We start from the raw sequence: 23201 nt of genomic DNA, 5'->3' as shown, positions 1-23201 counted from the left end.
CTGTCGGGAGGCGAGTATAAGTACACACTAAAAATACACACATATACACATTCCACACTTGAACTGACCCGTGTGTGTGCGTGTGTGTTTCTTTGTGTGGTCATAATAAAGGGTGTGTGTGAGAGCATACAGTACATACCTGCATGTGTTCATGTACTTCTTAATATAAACTCAGGCCGAGCTGCTCTATAAATAGGCTTCAGCTCATTGTGGAGCAGATTACAAACACGACAACCTCAACACACAATTTACCCACAATCCACCTCTGACCGCCTCACTGTGACTTTGAAATTTCAAAAAGGAAGTCAACATTTCTAATTATCTTTTTCAGACCTGAGTGTTAAAACCTTTTAAACTTGAAATGACGACAGAGGTAGAAGAATAATTATAATAATCATCTTTATTTACTTTTCAAAAACAATGTGACAAACTGCTTCCATTTTATCAAAAACATTTTAAAGTCTACGTTAAAACGTTCTGGGAGCCGGTGTGACGAAGCTAAAACAAGATGTGATCTCTTTTTATTGGTTCGGGTTCTGCAGACTGGCAGCTGAGTTCTGGACAGTCCACAGTCGATCAATAGATTTTTGGGTTAAGCAGGTAAGAATTTATTTTCTGAAGTATTCAGATACTTCAATAAAAGTATTACTACCACACTGTGAAAATACTTCACTACAAATAAAAGTCCTGTATTAAAAACCTTCCCTCAGTAATATTATTAGTAAAGTATTATCAGCAACATGTACCTACAGTATTGCAGTAAAAGTATTGATGTTGCAGTTAAATGTTCTCTGATGTTTCTGGATTGATAATCCTGCTGCATTAATGTGCATGTTGCATTTTACTGCTGCAGATGTTTAATTACGATTTAGACTGATGGAATAAATATCTCAGGAGGAGTTTAGCTCTTAGGGTTTTTCTGTGTGTACCGTAGGTTATAAATTAAAATGTAGATTGCATGTACTTCATTTGTTGTATTAATCTAGACAATGTGTTATAATATATGTAGAGTTCTTGTTCTGAGACCCTATATACAAGCTTCAGATAGATTACCCACATATCTGCATAACTTCTTGTGATTGAACTCAGAAAAACCTGTTTCATCTGTGTGAAGATGTGTTTTCCAGCTGATCCAAAGGAAGGTTTAAAGTTCAGTTCAATTCAAAGAACTTTATTTATCCTTAGCTCATTTGTGTAGAGCATCGGTGTGTGTCCTGTTCACATTCCAGAAACATACACTCACCTAAAGGATTATTAGGAACACCACACTAATACTGTGTTTGACCCCCTTTCGCCTTCAGAACTGCCTTAATTCTACGTGGCATTGATTCAACAAGGTGCTGAAAGCATTCTTTAGAAATGTTGGCCCATATTGATGGATAGCATCTTGCAGTTGATGGAGATTTGTGGGATGCACATCCAGGGCACGAAGCTCCCGTTCCACCACATCCCAAAGATGCTCTATTGGGTTGAGATCTGGTGACTGTGGGGGCCATTTTAGTACAGTGAACTCATTGTCATGTTTGAAATGATTGGAGCTTTGTGACATGGTGCATTATCCTGCTGGAAGTAGCCATCAGAGGATGGGTACATGGTGGCCATAAAGGGATGGACGTGGTCAGAAACAATGCTCAGGTAGGCCGTGGCATTTAAACCATGCCCAATTGGCACTAAGGGGCCTAAAGTGTGCCAAGAAAACATCCCCCACACCATTACACCACCACCACCAGCCTGCACAGTGGTAACCAGGCATGATGGATCCATGTTCTCATTCTGTTTACGCCAAATTCTGACTCTACCATCTGAATGTCTCAACAGAAATCGAGACTCAGACCAGGCAACATTTTTCCAGTCTTCAACTGTCCAATTTTGGTGAGCTCTTGCAAATTGTAGCCTCTTTTTCCTATTTGTAGTGGAGATGAGTGGTACCCGGTGGGGTCTTCTGCTGTTGTAGTCCATCCGCCTCAAGGTTGTGCGTGTTGTGGCTTCACAAATGCTTTGCCGCGTACCTCGGTTGTAACGGGTGGTTATTTCAGTCAAAGCTGCTCTTCTATCAGCTTGAATCAGTCGACCCGTTCTCCTCTGACTTCTAGCATCAACGAGGCATTTTCGCCCACAGGACTGCTGCATACTGGATGTTTTTCCCTTTTCACACCATTCTTTGTAAATCCTAGAAATGGTTGTGCGTGAAAATCCCAGTAACTGAGCAGATTGTGAAATACTCAGACCGGCCCGTCTGGCACCAACAACCATGCCACACTCAAAACTGCTTAAATCAACTTTCTTTCCCATTGTGACATTCAGTTTGGAGTTCAGGAGATTGTCTTGACCAGGACCACACCCCTAAATGCATTGAAGCAACTGCCATGTGATTGGTTGATTAGATAATTGCATTAATGAGAAATTGAACAGGTGTTCCTAATAATCCTTTAGGTGAGTGTATACCACACACATCACATATCGATAAGATAAGTAAGTAAGCTTGTAATGAATAATAAATACATGATAAATAGGCAATAAACATTATGTAGTGCAGTAAAAGGACAATATTTAACTGTTGTTGTAGTACAAGTAGAAAGTACCTGGAATTCCTTGCTGATTTTGTCCCCATCACTTTTTTGAAAGCATTGTTTGTTAAAAATGTTCTGGAAAATATCTTACAGCAAGAAATGTTGACTAACAAATGAAACTGCTTTGAGAAAGGTGTATTTGCACAATAAGAAAACATGCAATGCAACGTAAATATTGAAGAAGCAAATGTGCACTGTCCCAAAAAAGTAACAAGTAAAACATGCTGCTGATTACTGCATTACTGTTATATGTTTTATCCTTCATTTTATATAAATAAAAACAGAAAAAAATTCTCCTGAATGAAAGAAATTAAGTGTTTAATACTCAACATTTTAGACCCTCCCCCTACACAGAATGTCCTCATATATATAACCATTAAATTTTTCTTCAAAATAGTGTTAAAGGGTTACCCTTCTCATCTTGTGCATCATCACATCTCTTATGTCCTCACCACAACACAAAGTGACGCCCTTGCTTGAATTTAATAAATGTACAAAGGCAACACTTTTGTTTTTGCCCCCATTCATCATGAGCTGAACCCAAAGATCTAAGACTTTCTCTATGAACACAAAAGGCCTATTTCTCTCAAATGTCTATGAAGATTCTCAGTCATCCAGGTCATAGTTATCCAACGAAGGTTAAAATCAAGGGCAACTGGACTTGGTTGAAGATACTGGAAGACGTTTCGTCCCTCATCCAAAGGACTTCTTCAGTTCTGACTGACTGGTAGGGAAACTCAGCTATTTAACCTCAGTGGGGTCGTTTTTCTCTCAAATATTGTTCACAAATCTGTCAAAATCTGTGTTAGTGAGCACTTCCTCTTTGCCGAGATAATCCATCCACCTCACAGGTGTGGCATATCAAGATGCTGATCAGACAGCATGGGGACTGCACAGGTGTGCCTTAGGCTGACCACAATAAAAGGCCACTCCAAAATGTGCAGTTCCATCACACAGCACAACGCCACAGATGTCGCAAGTTTTGAGGGCGCGTGTAGTTGGCATGCTGACTGCAGGAATGTTCTTTTCTCTACCATAAGCCGTCTCCCAAAGGCGTTTCAGAGAATTTGGCAGTACACCCAACAGGCCTGCCAACCGCAGACCACGTGTAACCACACCAGCCCAGGACCTCCACATCCAGCATCTTCACCTCCAAGATCGTCTGAGATCGGCCACCCGGACAGCTGCAGCAACAATCGGTGTGCATAACCAAAGAATTTCTGCACAAACTGTCAGGAACCGTCTCAAGGAAGCTCATCTGCATGCTCGTCGTCCTCATCGGGGTCTCGACCTGACTGCAACTTCGCACAGCCATTGAAGAGGAGTGGACCAACACTCCACAGGCCACAATCAACTACCTGATCAACTCTATGTGAAGGAGATGTGTTGCACTGTGAGGCAAATGGTGCTCACACCAGATACTGACCCCCCCAATACAGTGAAACTGCACATTTTGGAGTGGCCTTTTATTGTGGCCAGCTTAAGGTCTTTTAAGGCACACCTGTGCAATCCCCATGCTGTCTGATCAGCATCTTGATATGCCACACCTGTGAGGTGGATGGATTATCTCGGCAAAGGAGAAGTGCTCACTAACACAGATTTTGTCAGATTTCTGAACAATATTTGAGAGAAATAGGCCTTTTGTGTACATAGAGAAAGTCTTAGATCTTTGAGTTCAGCTCATGATGAATGGGGGCAAAAACTAAAGTGTTGCCTTTATAATTTTGTTCAGTGTATGTAATTTCCACCACTGGATACAGTACATGTTTACGTCCCTTTCAGAAAGAAATAGAAAATGTCCTGTCCTCGTTTTCTTCACAGTTAGATTATATCTATTTATTGTTTTTGTGTTGATGTTTCGTCTTTTCAGCCCAGTCCAGCAGACAGCAGAACTCTCGTGTGTTTTTAAAGGTCAGTTAAAAGCAGTTAAGGAATAAAGCTGCGTTTCCGTGACAGATGTTGCAGATTACTGAGAGACACGGTGTTCGTTTCTGTCTGATGATCCCGTTTGGTAATCAAGTCACATTTATAAACAACAGGAGATGTTGATCCAAAGTGCTTTACAAGCACACAACCCACACAAAGACAAATGTAGACAAACAATCGAACAAGGAGTATATACTGTACTATTGTGTATCCAAATACACAATACAACACTAGTACACATCAATAAAAGGAATATGGAGTACTCAGTTAAAAATTCTCAGTTATCAAATTCAAAGAGACTAGAAGGAAAATAAATAACAAGGAGTTATTAGAGGAGCTGTTGTGAAAAGGTGACATAAGCAAGCTAGGCGCAGAATATGAAATTAGCATATCTGTAACATATCGTGGGGATAAACCATTATGGGGCTTTAAAAACAAATAACATTTTAAAATCAATTCTCTACTTCAGTGGTAACCAATGCAAGTGAAACAAGACCGGAGTGATGTGTTGTCTTTCCTTTGTTCCAGTTAAAAGTGTAGCGGCTGCATTTTGAAGGTGATAAACGCACGTATAACTGTTTCCAGGTCCCTATGGGATAGAAATGGTTTCAGTTTGTTGTTGTTTTCCTCTACGATTGTAAGCTGATAAAAACTTTAGGTCTTTTCTGTGCTGCTGTGACCAGAGGTTTCACATAAAATCTCACCGTGTCAGAACTGAAATGCTGAAGAACTCAAATAAAACATGGGACCGCTTCCAAAATCATAACAAGCACACCTGCTGGCAGCCATCTTGTTTTCTGACACCATAAGATGTTTAGTTTCAAGCTTATATTAAAATTGGCCAAACTGATTGATCTGTCTCTAAAAATGATATTAATATAATAAAATAAATGTTGCATGTAAGTCCATAACAAGTATTTCTACACTGTAGTAAAGCTACAGTTTTTACTTAAGTAAACTAAGAGTACTTCTTCATCGCTTTATTATAAAACTTTGTTTCACCAAGTTAGAAAATCTCTTTCACAGAAGACAGAATAAAACACAGAGGTTACACAAAACACAAACTAATATTAGAAATATATTTATTTACTGGAGTGTAAAATAGAAATTATCCCTCAGTGTTCATCACAGTTTGAAAGGAAATGATGCCACCTTGTGGTCGAACCCGAAGCTGTGACTTTATTCAATTTATTGGTTTATTTAACAAAGAAACAAACATAAACACATATAAACATTAATACACAATAGGAACCATTAATATACAATACTAAACATATACATTAATAAACAGTTAACATTTAAATTAACATCACTTGATAAAGATTAAGAAACATAAATAAAGATTAATAAAAATAAATAAACATTAAAGATAAACAAAGACTAAGAACCATTAATACACAAACATTCATAAACACACAGAAATACACATTAAGAACCGTTAATAAACCACAAACATTAAAAAACGCCAACATTAATACACAGACATGTACACACACTAACAAACATTATTAACCATAAAGAAACAAACATACACACATTAATAATTATAAAGAAACATCCACAGGTGTGAATGTGAGTGTGACTGGTTGTTTGTCTGTGTGTGTGTGGCCCTGCGATGGACTGGCGACCTGTCCAGGGTTACCCCGCCTTTCGCCCGATGTCAGCTGGGATTGGCTCCAGCCCCCCGCGACCCTGGACGCAGGATAAGCGGCTGACGATGGACGGATGGATAAAGAAACACTAATAAACAGTATTAACTATAAACATTAATAAATTGCTGTAAATGATACATGAGTTGGCTGTTTTTTCATCTGTAACATCTGTTACACTCCAAAAGCTAAAATAATATATAAGCATCTAGAGCAAAAATACAAAGTTAACAAATTAATATTAAATTATTCACACTGTACGATTAAAACATGCAACACAGAAAAAGCAATGAAATATTATTGTTATTAGAAATAAGGAGAAAATAAGGCGACAATATTAAACACTAACTGAATTTAAAAGACAAATCACAATGAAAGACAAGCAGATATATATTTATACGTAATATTTATGTAAAAGCTAAAGGATTAACTACAATAAAACAAGATGAGATTAAGGAGATTATAAATATATCCAAGAATCATAAAACACGTAGTTGTAGAAAGCTGCACGTTCATTTTCAGCGATGGGTTTTAGGATTAGTTTGCCATCTCCTCACGACCTCTGACCTTCCTCTCCTTCAGACCAGGCCGAGGGCAGAGCCGAGCTGCTGCAGCAGGTCCACATTCAGGTAAACCCGGCAGAACGTGAGGAACACGCCGACAGACGAGAACCCGATCAGAAGCCAAAGAACCTGAGCGCTGAAGTACAGCGGAGCCAGACTGCAGAGAGAGAGAGACGGGAACCACGTCACGTTTACAGAACCCATCAATGTTCTGAGGACAGAGGAGTACTACAGTGAAAGTAGGAATACTACAGTGTAGAAATACTCTGTGACGAGTCCTGCATTCAAACAGTATTAGCATCAAAGTACCAAAAGTAAAAGTACTCATTATGCAGAACGAAACATTTTTATTACTGGATTCTATTTATTGATGTATTAATGTGATCATCACTTCAACTGATTTGTATATTTCATACAACACGTCCTCACACCCACTCGACATGGCCACTAGAGGTCGCCGCCTAACGATAAATGGAAATACGGGTCGTAACAAGATGATCGAACAAATGACTGATACGGATGACTTTATCTGCTTGTGAATTTCTAACCAGGACGAATAAAGTTTGGTCTTTGTAACTGGTTTACCAGAAGTGAGAAGAGAAGTTTGAATAAAAAGAGAACTAAAGTGCACATAGGACATAAAGAAGTATACAGAACTTAAACATGTTAATCCAACACATCTTTGTAGCAGCGTCCACATTGTTGATTCCACATTCAGACCATAGACTGTTTATAAGAAGTGGACGTAGTCATGGTGACGTCACCCGTTGGTTTCTGGACTATCGTTTTGAAGCGGCACCGAACGTGACCATATTGTGAAGAGACGGTGGAGCTAACGGCCGTGTGCGGAGTTAGCTAGCTTGCTTAGCAAGGTGCATCTGTAATTCACATTAGCTGTGATATTAGCTGGGATGCTAATTTTAGCTAGCGACAAACAGGCTTAAAACAAAACGTACTTCCTGAAAAATGAGAGCAGCAGATACGAGTCGCCTAGCGACCTGTCAATCAGCTTGTAGCCCCGCCCTAAAGCCTCCCCTGCTTCCTGGTCTCTAAATGGGACCATAATTTACTAAATGAACATCATGCTGTGTTGAAGAAGACTTGAAACTAGAGACTGAGACCAGAAACTCATCAGGAAAGCGTTTACTGAGGGAATAAATCAGCTGACAAGTAGAAACATTTTCACCGTTATTTCTAATGGAGCCCCCCTGCTGGCCGTTTGATAGAATGCAGGTTTAAGGGACTTCCGCTTTGAATACATGTCTCAAACCGGAAGCTTCTCGCTCGGTTTAGACTTTAGAGCGCATGAACACACACTGAAGTCGGAAGAACGACTTCACAACCATCCGAGGAGCACATGAATGCACCGTGAGCTGCCGGTTGCAATTTGCAACCCTCGCCACTAGAGGTCACTGAAACACTGACCCTTTAAGTTCAGGCATGTGTGCCTGTTTTATAGTTTTAGGTTGATTATTTTCTTACTGAAATCTTTCCAAATAAAACTCACAGCAGTACGCCGAAAGAGCTGTTGTCTTTACCTCTCAGGTTACAGCCACACTAATATGGGGTGGTGATGGAGCAGTGGATAAGACACATGCCTTTGGTGTGAGACACTCTGGTTCAATCCCCCACTGTGACCCATCCACCACTGTGTCCCTGAGCAAGACACTTAACCCCTCGTTGCTCCAGAGGCGTGCAACCTCTGACATGTATAGCAGTTGTAAGTCGCTTTAGATAGAAGCGTCAGCTAAATGTACTACTTTTTGTTTTAAACGCACATGAAGTGACCGTTTACCTACACTGAGCATGTGCGCAGATTGTCTACTCTGCAGCTAAAGAAGAAAGTTCTACTGGAGACGAACGCAGAGCAGCGATGGTGAAGAACCACAGCAGAGACTTCTCTGCACGAGGTGGAACTGTTACTGCGAGGAACACGGGAGGACAGAGAGGCTGTGGCGGTAGAAACAGGCTGGGGGTCGCCGCAAAGCAAATCTCGAGACGTGCAGAGTACAAGTGTACAAGTGTTATTTACACAGTACTGAATATTTTAATAAAACTCTGTCTGTTTCTGCCCTGCATGACTGATAAGAGTCAATCAGGAAGCCGAACGTGAGCGTCTGCGTCATCGTTTTTAAAAGTCCTCCGGAGTTTAAAACCTAAACGGGGTCAGCAGCGTTTTCAAAGTTCTGAGTTTTAGGTGTTTTTGTCTGGACGGGAGACAGAAACGTAGTGTGGACGTAGCTTCAGGCTGCACAGAGGCTGTCTGCTCAGACTCCACACGTGATTGATAACCCCCCCCCCCACCTCCGCCACGCTGACATCAGCTCAAGGTCATGAAAAGCGGCGTGCACGGCTCCTCTCAGCTTTCTTATCTTCTTCTCTAAACACTAAAATCCAGTCAGAACCAGTTTCCAACAAGCTCATCCGGAGACACCCAGAGGTCCTCTAATCTTTACGACTGGCCCTGAACGCCCCACTACGGTTCTTCAACAGTGAGTCGTTTCTCTTATATTCCAAACTTTTGATATGTGTGTGATATTTTCATCTCCAGGTAATTTTCTATTAAAAAGAGGGACGAGACAGTAAAACCATCTCAACATACAACCGTATCTATCAGAACAGGTGTGGAACTGAGACATTATACATCAACTCCAATAAATACATTTTTAATAATAAAATAAGAGAGAATTCCTACCGTCCCTGAGCCGACTGCGAGTATCCGCGGAAGTAACGGAAGCGTCCGTGTAAATACAGCAGACCGCAGACAGCCGACAGACCTGCAACGCACACACAAACAATAAAGATCCACGTGAGCAGAAGCACAAACACCGACTGAGACGGGCTGCGGGGGTTCATGTGCAGTCACCTGGGCTGAAGAAGACTCCCGACGTCCACAGGACGGTGATGAAGATGGGGAAATACTCGGAACAGTTGGCTCTGGACACACAGCAGAGGGTTAATGTGGTCGCTGAAGTGGTGGAAGGTGTTAAAGCAACATGTTATCTTAATACAACAGACTTAAAATCATTTTTAAGCTACGCGAAACGCTTCGCGGCACCAACACGACTCTTCAGGAGGCTGTAAGAAGACGCAAAGAGTTTATAAGGTACCAGGTGAGCTCACTGGAAGAAGCGAGCTCGGTATTCTCCGTGTGGATTTCAACGTTAAAACCACCTCACAGCTGAGGGTCTTTACTCTGCCGGGGTTGGCTGCAGGTCCGAGGCCGCTATGAGCTGATTGGCCGGCCGGCTCGTTAGCGCCCCCCGCTGACGGTTGCAGCACATTTTAGATTCGCTATCTTCTTTATGAGCCTCTCTCTCAGCTTCTTTCCGCCCCTCGCTTGAATGCCGAAATGAATGCTGGGAAAGTTGAGAAGGGTCCAGCTGCAGCCCGCAGACAAACGTGACGGAAGTTCAGCTTCCATATATGGTTGGTCCCAGAAGCCACCGCGCACAAAACGTGATGGCGTTTGTCTCGGCCCACGCACAGCTGCTAAATAAGAAGTGTCAACGTAGTAACCAGTGTACATTATGTGTTAATGTTTACTGGACTATAATTATATATTAATACTGTAATTCCTGCAAATATTCATTTATAATAATGATAATAAAGCAATGTTTCAATTCAAAACGCTGTTGTTTTTATTTGTTCTTTTAAGTTTCACAAGCCAAGAATGTTTCTCACATCACTAACCGGCTAACGGCCAGATAGCTGGCTAACTATTCTTGACAACCCCCCCGAGGCATGTTACCCTAACCCCAACCCTCACAGGGTGTGCGCCCAAACCCATTCGACGTGCGACTCCATCGTGTTGCTGTGCAGGTCCGGTGCTAACATTACAGCGGTTTATTGACACCCGTCGGAGCTTCTTAACTCCCAAAACGAAAAGACAATTTTTGATTTGTTACCAATTTTCATAAAACTGCCGATGTTTGGCTGTTAGTAAAACTGTCTGATCGTAAGAAACACGCGTACAGCTTACGCTCTGAAACAGTTGCCACGTCACACAATAAAAACACAAAGTTGCTTTAAAGTAAGAAGAACAGAAACAGACAGAAAACACTCGTTTGTGTCCCAGAGGAGCTTTCTGAGGAACCAGGAAACACCGTCAGTCTCAGCATCCATCTGCTGTAGGTGACGGCGCTGCGGACGGGGGTTTATTCATTTATTATTCACGGGATTTGATCAAACCAGAAATCGTCAGAACAACATGGAGAAACACTCCACAGATCCTCGGCTCTGATTTGTGCCTAAATTAAACTGTAAAAGCCCTTAAAGTGGTAAAAGTAATCAAACTTCTGTGTTCATTTTCTAATATCACAGTGAGGAGCGTTTGAAATGCACCCAGACTTCAGTCACTTTTCATCAAATTAAACCAGTTCAGTCAGTCTCCACTCACACTTTCCCAGCATGCCCTCGTGCACTGACCAACTGGTCTAACTTGAAAGTTAAACTGAAGCAAAGGAAAGTTTTGCAATGATGAGTCTCGTGTGAGACAATCAAAAGCTCCAGAACAGCCACTAAATGGACCTTGTGGTGAGACAGAGAGTCTTTAATGATCAGTGTTATTGTTTCAACTCATTTGTTTATTTTTTTATAGGAAGTTCCTGCTTTTGTCAATGTGAAGACTTGCAGCTGCCGTAGAATCCTCATTTTCAGGTTCACACTTGCATTTAGGGTTTCTTCTAGAAAATGTTCACGTTTAAAAATGAAATGTCTCATCCTGTCCGTTGCTTCAGCTCCTCTTTTCACCCTTTCAACACTCTGTTTTAGCTCCTGTCTCTTTAACACCCCCCCCCCTCCCTTCCCTGAAAGCCTACTTGCATCCGATTGGCCAACGTCTCCAACCGATCTGAAACTGGATCAGATCTGATGGAGAAAATATTGCCCGGGTTTCCCTCTGATGTCCTCCGGCTGCTCTGCCTCCAAAAGCAAGATTGTGTGCTACTTGTTACTTTGCCGCTAATTCCCGCTAACAACAGCTGCTGCTAGCTACTCTGTTAGCAGTGCAGCTAGCCGTCCTAGTGCTGATTCTGCCCGGACTGGAAGCTCCGGGGGGGTTGGGGGGGTTTGGTGTTTACACCTCTAACATTAGTACAGAAGCTCTGGAGTGCTGGTTCAGAGCCGGCTGGTAACAGCAGCTAATGTTAGCAGCAGCTAATGTTAGCAGCAGCTAATGTTAGCAGCAGCTAGTGTTAGCAGCAGCTAGCGGTTACTGTAGCGTTAAGTAAAGCTATCTGTCCATCAGGAAGCTTCATAAATCACAGATTTGAAAATATTTCCGTCCAGCACTTTCTGAACAACCTCCAGCTCCATGAGCTCGTACGAACGCTTCTCTGGAACGTTATGTACATTTTGGGGCCGTTAAAGATCCCAGATGTTACATCATGTTTTTTCCAGGGTATTTTGCATACGTGAGATTTACATATGAAGGAGGAAACACTGGAGATTTTGGCTCACGGTCTGTCAGTTCCATGAACTGAACTCTTTTTATTCAACTATGCAAAAGGAAACAGTTTTTCATCCCACAGCACCTTTAATGTTTTCCTCTTTTAAAAAGCTGAAGTGGGCGTTTTGTCCTCGTTTTCTGGCGTCCTCAAACTGTTCCGCACATTCTTGTGGACTGACATGACCACGCCCAAAGTAAATGTTAGATCTAAGTAGGTCAAACATTTGAATCCCCCCTTTCATCCCAACCGGTCGAGGCAGATGGCCGCTCACCCCGAGTCCAGGGTGATACTTCTACGTCGTGAGCGTGCCGGCGTCCGCGTCGCTCTGCAGACACCCCTGACCGGCGGGGTCTCTGCTGAGTCTCTGAATGATTATTTTTGAGTTAGAGCTGATCGATGTTGCTTTTAGCAAAATCACTAAAACGCAGAAACAAGAGAAAGCGTTGATGGGATGTACGACTCCTGAACCAGTTGAGGCAGAAGACGACGAGCCGGAAATGCGACGCTGCCAAGTCGACCAATCACAGTTCTTACGGTCTGCGGCGTAGATACAACAGAGAAGTATGAATTGACCTTTAAAGGGAGTCTTTGTTGCCTGCTCACGGTGGGAACTGTTGGATCTCAAAGAGTAAAAGTTGCACCTGCTCTGTATGAAAATTCAATAAATATTACAACCCTTTATTTTTATTAAATAAAACTCACTGAGCTCTGAAGACTCTCTCAAACTCAGGCGGTCCCGTTGTGGCGGGTGGAGACACCGAATACTTCCTCCTTGCATAGATCACCTGCAGAGAGAAATAAGCTGGACACACACACCTTTATATTTAAATATTTATATAAACACAGAGAGGGGTGTGTGCAGCGCAGAAACACGACTGTGCAAGCACGTGGAGATTAAATGAGTGTGGCGTGTTTCTTTGTGTCAGAGCTCATGTGCTTCTGATTTACTACAAACGTCACAAATCAAACTTCATTCATGCAGCAGCTGGTGTACAGATCAAAGTTCACGCTGTGTTTGTAAATGCAAAGCTGATTCGTAAAAATAACATAATACTAATTAAACTAAATGAAAGCAGAGAAAAGGTGAAGGCAGATTATGTGTTTATATAAAATAGCAAAATAAGAAAATCAACCAGAGTAAAAGATAAAACCTGGAAAGAGTTCAGGAATAAAATGAGAACTAAAGTTACATTAATATCACAGTGAGGACAGTTTGAAATGTTACCAGACTTCAGTCGTTTCTCATCTAATTAAACCAGCACTGTCTCATATTTCCCAGCATGCCCTTCTTACCTTGCTCCAGCACGCCCAGCACGGTCACAGCGCCGAGGCCGACCGCCTCGTCCAACATCTCTGCAGCAAGAGACGACGAGTCAGAGCGACAGGTGAGACAGAGACACGCACCTGAGCACTGAAACACTGTGGGGAAATACAGACCGGTGACAGAGAGAGCACACCTGCAGGGGGCGGGGCCTGAAATACACTGCACGACAGGTAACCAGGTTAATGACTCACCCACCCTCACCCAAATCAGCAGATGACGTTGGCTGGATGGTTCTCGGCAGAGAATTTATTTTCCGCTTTTAAACGTTCATGAATGTTCTTAAATCAAACAGACCAAACTCCTGTTTAAAAATAACTGATTTTACAAAGATAACAAGATGTCGATGTTGTTTCAGACCAAACCTTCTGACTTGTGACCATCGACTCCACAACACCCTCAGTCAAGGTTCGTGCTGTTGATCTTCAGCCAAAGAGTCGGGTTCATTTCAATCCACTTGGCTGGTCATTTCGTAGAAAGCAACCTATGTGACTTGGTCGGGGAAAATGGAGACAGTTTCATTGGTACGGTTTAATTAACTTAATTAAATGTTGGTGTAACCCACAACTTAAGAACTCTAGACAAGAGGACATTCAGTTTCCATGGCTGCCATATTCTGAAGAAGTGTAATGTGCTCAGCTGGGAAAACCTCAACAAATCCTAAAATGTTTGCTTAGTTTATAAGATTGTTCAGAGTCTCGCTCCTCCTCCAAAATCTGGGTACTGGAGGTGCAGCTAGGAGGGACTGCACAGTCCAACTGGGAAAACTACCTGTAGCCGGGCCGTCTGTCCCTGCAGAGCGCCGTCTCCAGGGGCTGATTTCTCACCTCAAAACTTCTCAAAAGTGGATTTAGTATGAAAAATATAAAACTTTCTGTTGCTGGCCTCTGTCAGGCGCAATGATGACACACTGAACAGTGACGCTGCTCTCTGACCGTCGCCTCAGCTCGCTTGGATCCTCGACGGAGGTGACATGTAAAAAAGGACCTGGAAGCAGGTCCAACTGTTCCACAGAGAAAAACCAAACCGAGGCGAGCCGGTGGAAAAGGGGCTTATGTCACCACCTAAGAAACATTCTGCTACGGGGGCCTCCGCCCAGACTTGTGAGCCATGTAAACAATTTTCCATTGGTGCCCAGTCACAGCTGACACTGCAGCGCTCTCACCTCTCCTTTACAGCAGTCTCAGTAATACGCCTGAAAGGAAACCTCCTCATAAAGTCTGGTAGGACTGCTGCTGCCTGTGTTTCTCCTGGGTCTGTGCTGGTACTGGATTTGGATCAACTGGGCTAATCCTGGCTTATGATCCAGCATCTACTCTACTGCCAAATTAAAGCAGAGCCCCTGTAAATTATATATATCAATACTTGCTAGATATCAGAGTTAAACTGGCTCCCAGGTTTCTTTAAAGCTAAAATACTGTTTATACTCTGCCTGGGCGACATGGCCGAAAATGTTATCACATATAATAAATCCCATTTCATTTGATACGATAATTATCAGGATAAATGACAAATTATCACTTGTATCAAGTTTCAAGGCTGATTTTTGCTCCTGAGTGAAACCAGATGATTAATTGTGGTTTAAACTTTTCTTCGTGGTCAGAACATGAAAATCACTCACTGAAGAGCGGATCGCTTCACAAATCTGAGGCAGAACACTCAGAACCGTGACGGGAACATCTGTTTTCAACAAATACGCCCCAGTACAATAAAGTTTAATCTTTTTTCACTCAACAAAATAAACATCTTAATAGAAAAAGTGCTTTGTTCAGGATTCGGATGAAGATCAAACTTTTATTGAACATTTGTTATATTGTCATTGTCGCAATAATTGGTACCGTTTTATTGTCCAGCTCTTATTAACTTGACTGAATAAGTGATGTTTAGTAATTACTGGGAGATGTGCAGCCTAGTGTTGTAGTCTGGACCGCCCAACCGAGACCAGTTCCCCACATTACATCACACACACTAAAAATGTGGATCGAGATCAGAGGGACTCAAGTTGATCTGAAAGATCCACATTCCCATTAAAACACCCGCAAACAAACAGAGCTGAAATCAACGTCAGCATCTTTATTCAACGCTCCTTTTCCACGCTGAGCATCGCGGGGAGGGGGGGGCAGGCGTTAACGGGAACAAGTTTAATCAGGGTTTTTGGCTGCATTTGAAGAAGTCAAAGTCAGGATGTTAATAAATCAGACGACGCAAAAGCAATTTGTTAATATTCCCAAAGTTACGGTCTTGAAATAAAATCCAGAGTCCTCGACGTCTGAGACCGAGACATGCGGTCGAGTCCAAGACCATCAAAAAGACCGGTCTCGAGTACTTCAGCACTAGTACAACCATAGTACCCAGTCTGCCCTGCTGATCAACATTTTAATAGTAACTGTGAATCCACTGCTTTGCTGCATTAGTCCAGAGTTGTTCACTGAGAGACAGATAATCACCGTCTTGTTTTAAAATGAATGTGCCTTTTAGCAGTGCCATCACATCCGAGCGCTGGCTGGACTGGTCCCACTAACTGAGGACTGGAGCTAAATAAAGGTAATACATAGTTGTATTTCACGCCGATATTGTTCAGTCTGGCGAGAAACCAACAGACGGAGACGCGATGGCCAGCTGGCGTAGCAGCGCTGCAGCTGCACCTGAACGCGAGTTTACCTGACCTGTGTTCATAGAGTCATTTTCTCTTCTTGAGCGCAGGACAAAAGTCCCTCTTCATCCTCTCACCAACCTTGTAAACACTTTCAACACTGACTCGTTTTTCACGACGTTTCATATCGAGTACTGTCTGTAAGCAAAGAGATCCTCCCGAGAAAATGTTATCCCATAGAGAAATCTGCAATTCCACATCATTTTGGACCATTATTATTATTATTCTTAACCCTAGAGCACATTTTAAACAAACACCTGCCAAATGAGCAGATGTTAATGTTTTACATTCATGGCCAGCACCCAAGCTGTTTTGGGCCTCAGCTCCTCGTAACGGCAGGAAAACCCTGTTAATCTTTACAGATTGTTCATGTTTGCACGTTGTGTCTTAATTTACTGCTTTTTACATTTCTAGAAATGAACATAAAATCAGGAGAACCACAGCAGCTTAAACGGTGACTCGTTTGCATCCCTAACCTGCTGTACCAATCCCATCCGAGCTGTGCTGCCACCGTCTCACTGATTCTGTGCAACTACGTTCCCCTAGAAAATGTATGAAGTCGGTGGTTTCCTGCAAAGCTCCGCCCTCTTTGTTGATGTTGGATTACTCCTCCTGACACACACACACACACACAGAAACACACGGAGAACAAAACTTGTTTCTAAAGAACTATATTTACATAATACTCTTGTTTTACAGAGAACCATATCAAAAGTATAAAATACTTACAAAACCTCCGCTGCAATATATAAAAATAACATCTATCTTCTCCAGATCTTTAGGAAAGGCATACATACAAAAAAATATATTTATAGATATTTACACACACAGAGATCCTGTTCACAACAGTTACACCGAGGAAACGACTCCGGAAGATCCGACGCAGGTCGGCAGCCGTTCGGATCCCAAGCCATCGTTTAGCAGTAATAACGTTACAAATAATAAAATACACAACAAAAAGTCACACGAAACAGTACAGCAGATAGAACGACCGGCTCGCAGCTCCAACTTAAAACAGAGAGACAGACCAGGCAGCAGGCGAGGAACACTTTACACAACGAGGACTCTGAGCTGCGTCCAGACTCCACGTTAAGTTCATCAGTCCGACCTGAACGTCTGCCGGCGCGTCAGGAAACACGGCAACATTTTGAAATGTGGGAGCTCAAACGTTAAAACATTTTCTAACTGCGAACAAAAGTCAGAAGTTCTTTGTCTCTGAGAACCAGTTTCATACTTTCATACTTCATGTGAATTTGTTTTTTTACCATCGTAAGATGCAGAATTCTGAGTGAAACACCTGCAGGGTGAAAGATTTAAGAAAACCTCACAGGACTCGATGCTTCACAGCTCTTGGGACATTATTGCCTGAATTCAGACTCCCAGGCACAGTTCCACTCTTACCCCCCCTCTATCAGCAAGGGTCTGTAAAACAGAAGCCCAAAAGTAGGACTGAACGCGTGCAGTGAACACGTCTGCCTGTGCAAACATCCAGTAACAGCATAAACATGGCTGCCTGCTCTTCACTGGTACCGGACCCTCTAAGCATTCAGTTTTTGGCTGAAGGAGGTCCGCTGCCTGGGAGGCTTTATTCAGGGAGAAAAACTGCAGGATTCTTTCATCGCTTCCTGTCGCTGCTCTGCATTTACATTAAATCTACAGTCGAGTAAAAACGTTGAAATGTTGAGGGGAAACCTTGAAAACACGAGCGCGTCGGCTCACCGGAGCTGCAGCTTCACCTGTTGCTCCTACTTCTCGTGATGCTCGCACACTTCAAAACTCACGCCAGGAGGTCAAGGTTTGACCTCTGCGCGCACACACAGGTCTGAATGGGATCTACAGCGCCTCCTGTTTCTGGGAAACTTCAGGTTTAAAAGGGAACACGTTAAGGTTGCACTGTTCCACGCGGTACAATAAGAAATGTGTAGTTGACCGACAGCCACAAATTTTCTCTGATTAACTTGATTTGTCACCTGAAGGAATCACAGAACGGGAGAATAACTCTCCTGGTGCTCCGGAGCAACTTCAACCCTCTTGCTGTTCATCTAAAGAGTCAAAGAGCCAGCAGCACATCCTGCACACGCTTCACGCGACGTGAACCCGCCACACAGGCCGCGACTACAAATAAAAATCACTTTACATTGCTGCAGGTCATTTCCCTAAACAAAAGCCGCCGTGTGTGTTTTAGATATTTAAATCTTTGTTTTCCCAGCAGCGCCTGTTTCCAGATATTTCCCTACAGTATGAAAATCAACTTGTAAACTTGTTTTGAGTTTGTCTCCTCCATCACGTCTGCTTTGAATTTCAGCACAGTAACGTAGTAAAGTAAAACCAAGACAAAAAGATCACACGTGTGCAACGGGCGAGCTGCTTTTTACACTGAAGTGTAATAAAACACGTTTGGAAACATGACGGGACGCTCCGACCCCGGGACAGCGGATGAAGGCGGATGGATGGGATGCAGTAATTTAAAGTATTTGTGATTTGTAGTAAAAGCCAAGTAGATTTTAACCTCCAGTGGATTCGCTTCATTTCTGCTGAAGAAACTCTAGTTCTAAAAGTGTTTGAAGCTGCAGCCTGAGCGACGCTGGCGGTCTCTAGGTGGCGCTGTGTGTGCGCGTGGGTGGGGGGGTGCAGGTACAGTGGTTCAGTAGTAGTAGTCTTAATACGACTCCTCCGTTCAGTCTCCAGTCAACAAACACCGCAGTGAGTCACAGACTCAACGTCGGTCTGCAGTCGAAGCCCCGGGCGCCTCGCTCGGTTACAAACGCACACTCGTGGCAGAACAGGTGGAAATCTAACCCGTAAAATAAAAAGAACACCTGCAAACTACAATAACTGGATAAAAAATAAAAGTAGTAAAACCTTCTGCTGGTGCAGTTTGAGGTTGTGACAGAAACCATCAATGTTCCTGCAGCGTTTACAGGAGCCTGTATTTCTAAATATCTGCGGTTGTTTGAGGATGGCAGCGTTATTTCAGACAGAACAGGAAATGAGGGAGGGGACGACCCGGGTCGCTGCGATAAGGAGCTTCCTGTCAATATAAACATGTGAGGTTTCACTTGAATTACTGGTCCGGAATAATTTAGACTCCTGCTGTTCTACCACGTGTGAGATTTTGCAAACGAGCGACTCGTCGTTAAATTGCTAAATTTTTGAATGAAGCTTGGTGGTGAAACATCCGTTCTCAGCTCATCTGTGAAAGTTGGACTCGGTTCATCAGCTTTCGGATTTTAAACCTCCAGCCGCCCCGAGTGTCTTTCAGCGAGAGGTGCGGTCGAGCGAGCCGACGTGGACCTCGGGAACTCTCAGCACGCGGACTTTTCACTTCCGTGTTTGGCAGCCGGTTAATAAATATCTGACAAAATGAGACTGTGATCCAGTCGCATCACGTCCTCAGAGCGATCAATAAACAACGTTTACAGACAACCTTCATTACTTTCCCGGCCGGCGAGCTCAGAGCTGGCTGGACGTCAGTTCACTTCACCGGCTGGGTGGCTGACGCACCGACCTCCTGCCTGGATCTCTTTCTACAGATCAGAACGGCGTCGGTCTGCAAAAGAAATCATCGGCGAGCCGTCCTCGCAGGTACAGCAGTGCGGCCTCGCAGCTCAGCAGGGTCCAGGTGCTGCCGCTGCAGACGGGTGCGTCTAACTAGTGGTGGCTGGCGAGCAGTTCGTCCAGGTCGGCCATCCACTCCTGGGCGCTCTGGCCCTTCAGCAGGGAGTCCACCAGCTCGCTCTCGCCGGCGAAGCTCCCCGACGCCACGTTGTATCCAAACGACACCTGCTGCTGCTGCTGGCTGGCAGTCCTGCTCACCTGGTATCCTTGGTTACACTGCAGTGCCTGGCGGCCGTTGCCCTGCGGCTGTCCGAACGCCGCCAGGTCGGGGAGGACAGTCTGGTTTTGAGTGGCCTGTTGTTGTTGAGTCTGCTGCTGATTGGCCATCGGCTGGCCGAGGCCTTGAGGGTTGGGCGGCGCCCTCTGCTGGGCGGCTGCCATGTTTGCTTGCATCATCTGCTGCCCGGGGTTCAGCCCTCCCATGGGACGCCCGCCGGGGTTCGCACCGAAGGGTGCAGCGGCAGGCGGCATCTTGGGAATGCGAGGATGCTGTTGCATGTGGAAAGCGTTGGGGGGGTTGTTGAAGGCGTTGGGCGGGAGGCCGGCGTTGCTGGAGGACGGCTGGTTGGCCAGCTGCTGCTGCCAGGCGGCGCTCTGGGCGCCCTGCATGCTGCCGGGCATGGAGCCGGGCAGGCCGGCTCCCAGACTATTCTGCATGGAGCCCGGCATGCGGGCGGCGGCGGCGGCGGCCAGCTGCTGCTGCTGCTTCATCATGGCGGCGTTGGGCTGCACCTTCAGATGCTGCTGAGCCAGAAGGTTCTGCCTATAGGCGGCGCTCATGGGGCCCAGAGGCTGGCGCTGCAGGCCGGCCTGCTGGGGCGGGTGGGACGGGTGATTGGCGTGAATGTTCATGTTGTTGTAGAGCACCTGCTGGACGTCCACCCCGGCCACGCCTCCTCCGCCCCCGCAGGACGACAGACTGATGTCGGCCTGACTCGTCGACGTGGACGGAGCTACGCCACCTGCCGGCCCGCCGCTCTGACCCATGTTCATACCCATCATACCTTGGTTCTGAGGGAACATACGCTGGGGTCCGGGGGCGGGGCCGCCCATGGAGCCGACGCTGCTCATTGGCTGAGAAGACGCTGTGAAGAAAAGAAAAACCAGAGTTTGTAAACTGCAGCATCACAAAACCGGCAAACGATTCATTTAATTAGCCATAAATCTGCCAATCACTTTCTCAAATAATCATCTTTCTGTTTCCCTGAATCTCAAAGTTGGACCAACGGAGCGACGCTGCAACACGACACTGATCTCACGTCTTCAAAACAAGTAATTAAAGCTCCGACGCGTGCAGACAGAATGATGAGCAGCGCCTCGTACAGCAGCTCCCACTCATCTGTCAAACTGTTTTCTGAAGTGGCGGCTAAGTTCTAATTTATCCAGCAGGACCGGAAGCCGTTAATGATTACGCTGCACGACGGTTTAACGGAGCAGCAGAGTGTTTGACATCAGAGCTGCTGCCGGGACAAACGGACTGAACCGTTCTGGTGAGCTGTGCAGTTATTTACCAGTCAAATCAGCGGCGAACGTCATTTACACATTTCCCGCAGACAGAGCAATGTTTGTCCTGAAGCTGATCTCTGATAAAAGTGACAAATAAGCAGCTGCTGTTGTGGCCGAGTTTACGGGGCAGCCTGAAAATGAAGTGGTGTTTTTGTGGTGGTTTGTTTTATTGGATCCGTATTATAATTTCTGTTGCATCAAAGCAGAGAAAATATTTATTTTCCTCAAGTTGAACACAAATTAAAACCCTGAATCTTTAAAACCTAAATTGCAAAGAAAGGAGAATTTCCCTCCCTCCTCCTCGTCCTCCTCCTCCCTCAAAAACCTGATTTCATTGGAGGTTTTAGTCTGGAGTAAGTTGTGTGATATGACGATGAGATGTTTGTTTCTACATCGTCTGTACTGAGGTTTTTGTCCTTAAAACATCTGAGCAATGAGCAGAACTGACTTCATGATGGATTAATAAGCTACAAAATAAATCCTCGATTCTCAGATTAATATTCAGAAAAAAAAACTGCACATACAGCGATTTAATTTAACCTGTTTCTTTTGACCTCCGACCCCTGATATCCTTCGCACTGGCTGTTAAAGTTCCTACCTGTAAACTGGTTGACTGGCTGCTGTGGGAAAGCGTTCTGATTGGCCGGTTGTCCCGGCTGGTCCTGGTACTGCGGGGGAGGTCGGGTCAGGTGTCTCTGCAGCTGCTGGTCCTGCTGCCGCTGCTTCTCCTGCACAGAAAGGACAGACCGCAGCGCAGCGTTAAAACTGACTGCTGGAGAGTCGGAAGGTGCAAAATCAAAAAGTAAACATCACGGCTGGTAACTAAACTGATCCTGAACCAGAAGTTAAGGTCTCAGACACAATCGCTGAAAACTCCACGTTTCCTGCGCCCACAGGTGACCGGTGTCGATGATACAACAAACAAATGCGGTCTGAAGTTACCATAAACTAACTCAACCAAACTATATGCTCATAATATTCAGATGAATCCCACTGACTTTAACGGCTGCGGCAGGCTGTGTGAAATAAAAACACATTTCAAAAGAGGTCAGTAGGCATAACTTGCAGCCTACAAGGCCTCTGTAGGATGATACTGCACCATCCACAGATCAGACGGACGGCGGTGTCAAGACAGCCGATCGGTCAGCAGCAGGGCTGCAACGATTACGTAACAGACGTCGTCGACTATAAAAATTCGTTGGCGTTTCATTGTCGGCGCATCGTTACATAAATGCCGTTTAAAGGAGCGATAGCAGCACAACAGGAAGTGCTGGGGGCAGCATCGCTCCCGCTGTCTGCCATGACTGCTTCAGGGTAAAACTACTCACGAAGAAGAAGAATTCATGCGAGAAGCGGAAAGAATCGTTTTGTACGCTATTTAATCACTAAATACGCTTTTGAGCGATTCTGAGACGAGAAATCAGCTGTGTAGAATTTGAATATTGGCAGTTTTACTGAAGTTTAATGAAAAATGTGCTCAAACGTTTTCGGGGTTGAGAAGCTCCACAAGCGCCTGCAGAGTTAGCGGCGGCAGCCGGCCGGTGCCAGACACGCCCACCGAGCGCCCTGGTCCCAGTTACACAGACCGCAGCAGCGACACAGGAAAGGCAGCGTTTCCTGTATGTTCTGTGGCGGCCCGCCACAATACCAACGCTGACCGCCATTTTAGTTTTTATTTTACCAGGCCCATTTAAAATCTTATTTGATTGCAGATCAGCGCCGTAGCGTAATCGCGCAGCACATCCCCCCCCCCCTCATATGAACATCTGTCCAACACAACGCTGGCCATGTCGGAGACCCAGCTTTAAAAAAGTACATCAAGGAACATCTGGCTACAGAACTACTACGTACTTACTTACTACTTACTACCTGTGTCTACTTCTTGTACTTTAAATGCTGCAATTATATATTTTATTGCAAACTTAAGCAAGGGCAAGCATACAGC

The 23201-nt window shown here is 44.4% G+C and overlaps 2 protein-coding genes across 3 annotated transcripts in view; both read right to left on the bottom strand.

Moving 5' to 3' along the window:
- Positions 1-5655: 5655 nt before the first annotated feature.
- Positions 5656-16651, bottom strand: ltc4s (leukotriene C4 synthase). The gene is made up of 5 exons (XM_038699104.1): positions 13452-16651; positions 12861-12960; positions 9575-9645; positions 9404-9485; positions 5656-6865 (listed from the first exon to the last, which is right to left on the bottom strand). The coding sequence occupies exons 1-5, from the start codon at positions 13507-13509 to the stop codon at positions 6724-6726; spliced, it is 453 nt and encodes a 150-aa protein (XP_038555032.1). The 5' UTR covers positions 13510-16651; the 3' UTR covers positions 5656-6723.
- A 136-nt stretch (positions 16652-16787) lies between these two features.
- Positions 16788-23201, bottom strand: part of maml1 (mastermind-like transcriptional coactivator 1) — a 32501-nt gene continuing 26087 nt past the window's right edge. For both annotated transcript variants that reach the window (XM_038699099.1, XM_038699100.1), the window contains exons 5-6: positions 21855-21984; positions 16788-20835 (exon numbers count right to left, since the gene is read on the bottom strand). In XM_038699099.1, coding sequence (XP_038555027.1) covers positions 19784-20835; positions 21855-21984 — 1182 coding nt within the window. In that variant the 3' untranslated portion in view covers positions 16788-19783. The remainder of the gene's footprint in view (positions 20836-21854; positions 21985-23201) is intronic.

Source organism: Micropterus salmoides, unplaced genomic scaffold (genome assembly GCF_014851395.1).
Source record: "Micropterus salmoides isolate LMB-PRFRI ecotype aquatic unplaced genomic scaffold, ASM1485139v1 Ms_hic_scaffold_5, whole genome shotgun sequence".
Classification (NCBI taxonomy): Eukaryota; Metazoa; Chordata; class Actinopteri; order Centrarchiformes; family Centrarchidae; genus Micropterus; species Micropterus salmoides.
Note: the sequence above shows the minus strand (reverse complement) of the source record. Positions and strands in the feature narration are given on the sequence as shown.

Excerpts from the sequence above, each read along its gene's own strand:
- ltc4s (XM_038699104.1), bottom strand. The coding sequence starts at position 13,509 with ATGTTGGACGAGGCGGTCGGCCTCGGCGCTGTGACCGTGCTGGGCGTG. Across the intron at positions 9,646-12,860 it reads GAGAGAGTCTTCAGAGCTCA|AGCCAACTGTTCCGAGTATT; the intron begins GTGAGTTTTATT and ends CTGTGTGTCCAG. Across the intron at positions 9,486-9,574 it reads GGGAGTCTTCTTCAGCCCAG|GTCTGTCGGCTGTCTGCGGT; the intron begins GTGACTGCACAT and ends TGTGCGTTGCAG.